The 6,257-nt window shown below is 34.0% G+C and overlaps 1 protein-coding gene across 1 annotated transcript in view; it reads right to left on the minus strand.

The window, feature by feature from the left end:
• LARP1B (La ribonucleoprotein 1B) overlaps positions 1-6,257 on the minus strand; it is a 161,701-nt gene that overhangs the window by 53,369 nt on the left and 102,075 nt on the right. Inside the window, exon 12 of the mRNA XM_026454125.2 lies at positions 983-1,106. Within this exon, the coding sequence (XP_026309910.1) occupies positions 983-1,106 (124 nt within the window). The remainder of the gene's footprint in view (positions 1-982; positions 1,107-6,257) is intronic.

A 6,257-nucleotide genomic window follows, 5' to 3' on the forward strand; every position in this document is an offset into this window, starting at 1 on the left:
CAGGTTAAATGAAACCATGGGGATACAATCAGCAAAATTCAGAATGTGAGAAATTCTACAGGACAGACAACCCAGTTTCTTTAATACCAAATTGCAAGGACCAATAAATTATAAGGCAAAAAACAGTAGAAACCTGTAGACTAAAAAAGACATATCAATCTATTGCAATCTATTTGAAAAAACTGGAAAAAAAAAAGTGATGAATGAGGAAATTTGAACACTAACTAGATATTTCACATTAAAGAATAACTGTTAATTTTAGAAATAATGTCCTGCTAATTTATGTGTTAAAAGATACAGCCCTTATCTTTTTAAGACACATACAGAAATACTTAGGGATAAAAAAATATGAATCATATGATTGAGAATTTGTTTCAAAATAATCCAGAGGGAGGTATAGGAGTGACTGGAGTCGAGACAAAACAAAATTGGGTATGAGATGATTAAGTATAACAGGAAAATGGGAGTTTTATTATAAAATTCACTCTATCTTTGTATATGTGTGACTTTTTATAAATCTTTTTTTTTAACCACCTTCGGGAAAAGACTATAACGAAATCAGTTATACTCGTCTGAAATGTCAGATTCAATTTATGGATCTCCCAATGTATTTATTTAACACTGTCACACACAGCTAAGACCTTAAAACAAAAGAATGACTCTACTGCATTCTTAGGATCAGTGAGTCAGTGAAAAATTTTATTTTGGGAAGAGAAACATTCCCAGCAATCTTAAAATCACATCAGATACATAAAGAACCAACAAATTCTGCCTACTTCTAAGTAAGCCTCTGGCTTTGAGCATAACCTGGTGTGATCATAGAAGTTCACAAAAGGATAAAAGTTGAGTTTTAAAATTCTAGCATTTTACCATTTACCTAATGATTTTCCACAAATAAAGAAAAAAAAGGAGTAATTTTTAAAAACAATTCAGAACTGCTTTAATACTATTCAGACACTTACACAAAAGCATATTTACATACCTTGCCTGGACTGTGAAGGTGCTACAGGAACTTCTTGGTTTGGCTCAAAAGGAAGTTCAGGTGTTAGGTTTTCAAACTGCTCTTTACTAATGAGATTTAGCTTCTTAAAGTTCTCAACTTCTTGCTGAAGTAGAATGGAGGAATCTTATTACTAAACTGGCTAACAGAATAACCAACAGACAATAATTGATACCAACCTCAAAAAAATGAACTTCTAAAACAGGGATTAATCACAATGGAGTGAAAAAGATGTTCTAATAAAGAATCTAGCATTAAACTTAATAACAACATTCAGAATCTAAGAAGCATATAAAACCCTAAAATATTATGATGATTTTGTAATTAAAAAACATAAGAGCACACAAACTAATCATTAATTATTTGTTGAGCATGTACATACAAGACTACCAGGTATTACAGAAGTTACAAAGTAATCTAATACATGCTCCCTACCATTAAGGAATGTATATGTTAGATGAAAAGGAAGAAATGAACACATAAAAATGAATAATATTAGGCAGTATGTGAAAAGCGATATTGGTATAAGAATTAAGATCATCAGGAAGCCATCACAGAAGAAAAGGGACAAAAGCAACTCTTGAAAGATGAGAATTTAGAGAAAGGGAGAAACATTCTAAATAGGTAATGTGAGCAAAGATAAGACGCTTGGAAAAAGCAATGTGTTTATTAGAAAGTAATTACGTGAATAAGAATATCTGTGTAGAACCAGTGGCAAAGAGGCCTGATGCAGAAGTCGGAGAAAGCTACTAGAAGACCTTTAATACTGGGTCAAGAAGATTTCACTTTGTCTTATAATAATGGATGCATGTGATAAAGATAAATCTGGATGGCCCTGGATAGCTGCAGCAAAGAGACTCAGTAGGTTTGAGTTGTTAGCTCAAAGGAAGAATAGACCCCTCTCTGACTCTGTTGTTAGCTCAAAGGAAGAGTAGACCCCTCTCTGACTCTGGGGTTCTGGAGGCTTCCCCTTTGTAACTATTATTACATAGTCACTTAGGTGTTTCCATCCCTGCCCTACAAATGTGTGGAGCGTTACAGAGGGTAGAGGTCATTCTCTATTGGAAGTTCACTTTGCCACAGGTGCATAAATACCCTCTATGTCTGGCCTAAACTGTAAGAGAAAAAAGGAGTTTGAGGGACTGCTTACACTCTACTATTTCTTCTAAGTTTTTCCCAATAAAACCCTATATCACATCTATGCCACACGGTACTAATGGGTACATGAATCTTTACAGGGCAACATCCAAAGATGGTTTAAGCAAGTGAAAAACATAACAAAGAATTTGTCAGATTGAAGCAAATTTAAAATAGGAAGCAAATTAAATATCATTACAAGTAGTAGCTTGCTCTTAATAACAAAAGAATCTTTTCCTTCTGTCTTCAAAGATGAAGTCACTTGTCAGCTCAAACCATTTATTAAATCCCGATGTTAGCCTTTTAGATTATGATCTTTTTATCACTAAAGTATCTTTAATTATGTCAAAATGTGTATTTATCAACATTTCTTCCTCAAAAGTTTTCAATAAGCTCTCCAGGCTAAATCAGAATCATTATTCACTCCTCTTGTCCCTTATCTTGCTACAGAGCTTGCTATTAGCAACTTCCAATTCTATAAATAATTATTGTATGTTTACTACATGCCAGAGATAAATAACACAATTCTACTCTGATGGAAACACAAGTTGTATATGTTTTAGTTTAGTTTTTATTTCTAACTAATTCATTAATGTATTACACACACACACACATACATGAGAAGTGTACAAATCATAAGTACACATCTCAATGAATAATCAAAGGTAAACAGACTTAAGTAATCATCATTCAGGTAAAGCAATTACTAGCACCCTAGAAGCTTCCTTTTCATGTCCCTTCTGGTCAGGATCTCCTCTTTCTCCCCCCAGATAGCTCATACACTGACTTCAATACAATAGGTGTTTTGCATGTTTCTGAACTTTATAAAAATAGAATTATACCGTATGGTTTCTTTCACGCAAAATTATGTTTAGGAGACTGATCCATGTACATGCTTGTAATCACAGTTTGTGGCTCTACAGCAGAGGTCAGCAAACTACAGGCCCAAAGGCTAAAGTCTGTTTTTATAAATCGCTGTTTTAGAACATAACCACACCCATTTGTTTACATATTGCCTATGACTACTTCATTGCTACAACTGCAGAGTTAGGTGGATAATGTATGACCACTGACAACGTATGACCTACAAAGTCTAAAGTATTTACTATACAGCTCTGTACAGAAAATGTTTGTCTACCCTTACTCTATTCTACCATATGAATACACTGCAATTTTTTAAGAAATCCATTCTGCTATTGATGAGCATTTGGGTCCTTTCTCAGATTATAGCTATTACAAATGAATTCCTATAAATACGTTTTTACAAAAACTTCTTTTGGTGAACAGGAACACAAATTTTTGTTGGATATTTACTTAGGAGTGGAATTGCTGAATTGAGTAGGTTTTTATTTAGCCTTAGTAGAAAATGCCAGGTTTTCACGGTGGCTGTACCTATTTATTTCCCCATTAGCAGTATATTAAAGTCCCTGTTGATCTACTTCTGCACCAATGCTTGGTATTTTCAGTCTCAAAATTTAGCCATTTGAACAAGAATGAACCCTAATGTAAACTATAAACTTTTAGTGAGAATGACGCATCTAGGTAGGTTCATCAATTGCAACAAATGTACCACTGTGGTAGGGGAGGTTGACAATACGGGAGGCTATGCTTGTGTGGGGGAAGAAGATCTATGGAAGATCTATCTTCTGCTCAATTTTGCAATGAATATAAAACTGTTCTAAGAAATGTGTGATTCCATCATGTAACATTCTCAAAACGACAAAATTACAGAGATGAAGAACAGATTAGTGGTTGCCAGGGGTTAGGGATAGTGGAGGTGAGGCAGGTGAGTGAGACCCTAAAGACTCTGAACTTTAGAGAGCACAGGGAGAATTTTGTGGTAATAATACAATTCAGTGTCTTGACTGTGCTGGTAGTTATACGAATCTACAGGTGATAAAATGGCACAAAACTATACACATACATTTGTGATAAGAAATGTCTATTTTCTGGTTTTAATATTATACAACATATTTCCTTTTATCCCCCGCTAGGGACAGGGTCTTGCTCTGTTGCCCAGACTGGAACACAGTGGTACGACCACAGCTCACTGTAGCCTTGAACTCCTGCGCCCAGGTGATCTTCCTGCCTCAACCTGTAGCTGGCACTACAGGTGCATGCCACCATGACAGGCTAAATTTTTTTTTAATTTTTTTTTAAGAGATGGAGTCTCACTATGTTGCCCACACTGGTCTCGAACTCCCAAGCAATCCACCTGCCTCAGCCTCCAGAACAGCTGGAATTACAGGCATGAGCCACCTTGCCCAGCATTGTGCTATAGTTATATAAGATGTATATATAGTTATACAAGATGTGATCTTTGAAGGGAAGTGAGGGTATACAGTACCTCTCTGTACAATTTTTGCAACTTCCTGTGAATCTATAAATATCTCAAAATAAAAATTCAGAAAAAGTTTTTAATGTAGTCATCCTGGTAGGTATATGTGTTATCTCACTGTAGCTTTAATTTGCATCTCTCTGATTACTAATGAGGCTGAAAACCTTGAGTATATTTGCTGATTTGGATAACTTCCTTTGTTGAGGTGACTATTCAATACTATTGCTCATTTTTCTATAGGGTTGTCTTTCTCTTATTGATTTGTAAGAGTTCTTTATAAAATGTTGTAAATACCTTGACACTTTTTAACTTGCCTTTTTATTCTCTTACAGTATCTTGATGAAAAGAAGTCCTTTAAGGTAGTACAATTTATCAATCACTTCCTTCACTGTGTTTCCTGTTCAATAAATCTTCCCCAATCAAATATTACTGAGCTATTATTTCTATAAGTTTTATTATTTTGTGTTTCACATTTAGAACTATAATCCAATTGGAACTGACTTTCTAAATTGCATCCACATTTTCTATAACCTTACTGATTTTTTGGTTCTGATTGCTCCATCTTACACCTTTCTTTATAAGAAAGGTGTATGTTAAAATCTCCCACTCTGATTATGAATGCACCTATTTGCCTGTAAATTTTATGTACTTTGAAGCTACATTATTAGATGCACACAAATTTAGAACTATTATATCTTCTGAGGCAATGAAACTTGTCATGATTATAAAACATCCATCTTTATATCTGGAATAAGTTTTGCCTTAAAAACCTACTTTGCCTGATACAGTAAATAGAGTTACACCAGCTTTGTTGTGTTTATTGCCAATATTTATCTAAATATACACACATATTTACCCTTCCCATTGCTCTTCATTTCTTCCTGCATCTCCAAGCTTCTTTCTGGAATCATTTTCCTCTGCCTGAAAAATTCCCTTTAGTATTTTCTTTAAAGCAGATCTGCTGAAAATAAATTTTCATAGTTTTCATGTCTCTGATAATATCTCTATTTTACCTTCATTTTTATACAGGTTTATTTAGAGCTTTATTTTACACCTCATATATTCACCTATTTAAGCATACAATTCAATTATTTGTTTACCTTTATTCTTGAACACTATTTTCCCTTACAGGTACTGTAACTACATCATCCCTTTGTTCCCTCACCTCCATTATTTCTACTGAGAAGTTAGCTGTAAGTCTTACTATCAATGCTTGTAATCTGTCCTTTTTATCCAGCTTTTATTTGTTTTCAGTTGTTTTATATGGATGGTCTCGATGAGGTTTTCTTTGTATCTATCTTCTTTGAAATTTTTAGGACTAGAATCTGTCCTTTGGTGTATTTCATCAGTTTTGGAAAGTTCTTACCCATAATCTCTTCAAATATTACTTATGCTTTATTCTCCCTCCTCCCCCTTTGGAGGATTCAAAGATATGTGTTAGACTATGTCTCTTACACCCTTTTCTGTATTTTCCATCTTTTAGTTCAGGGCTTCACTCTGGATTTTTCTTTTGATCCATCTTCTAGTTTAATAATTATCTTTTCACTGTCCTGATCTACTATTAAGCCTACCCATTGCACTTATCATATTTTGCAGTTCTAAAATTTCCACTTGATTATTTTTTAAAGTTTCTGGCTCTATACTGAAATTCTCCATCTTATCTTATACTTTTTAACTTACTAAAAATAAAGTCTGCTTGATAACTCTATTTTCTGGATCACTAGGGGTCTGTTTCTTTTTCCTGCTGTTTCTTTTGTTTTTTTCTATCATATCATATTGTCT

Source organism: Piliocolobus tephrosceles, chromosome 3 (assembly GCF_002776525.5).
Source record: "Piliocolobus tephrosceles isolate RC106 chromosome 3, ASM277652v3, whole genome shotgun sequence".
Classification (NCBI taxonomy): Eukaryota; Metazoa; Chordata; class Mammalia; order Primates; family Cercopithecidae; genus Piliocolobus; species Piliocolobus tephrosceles.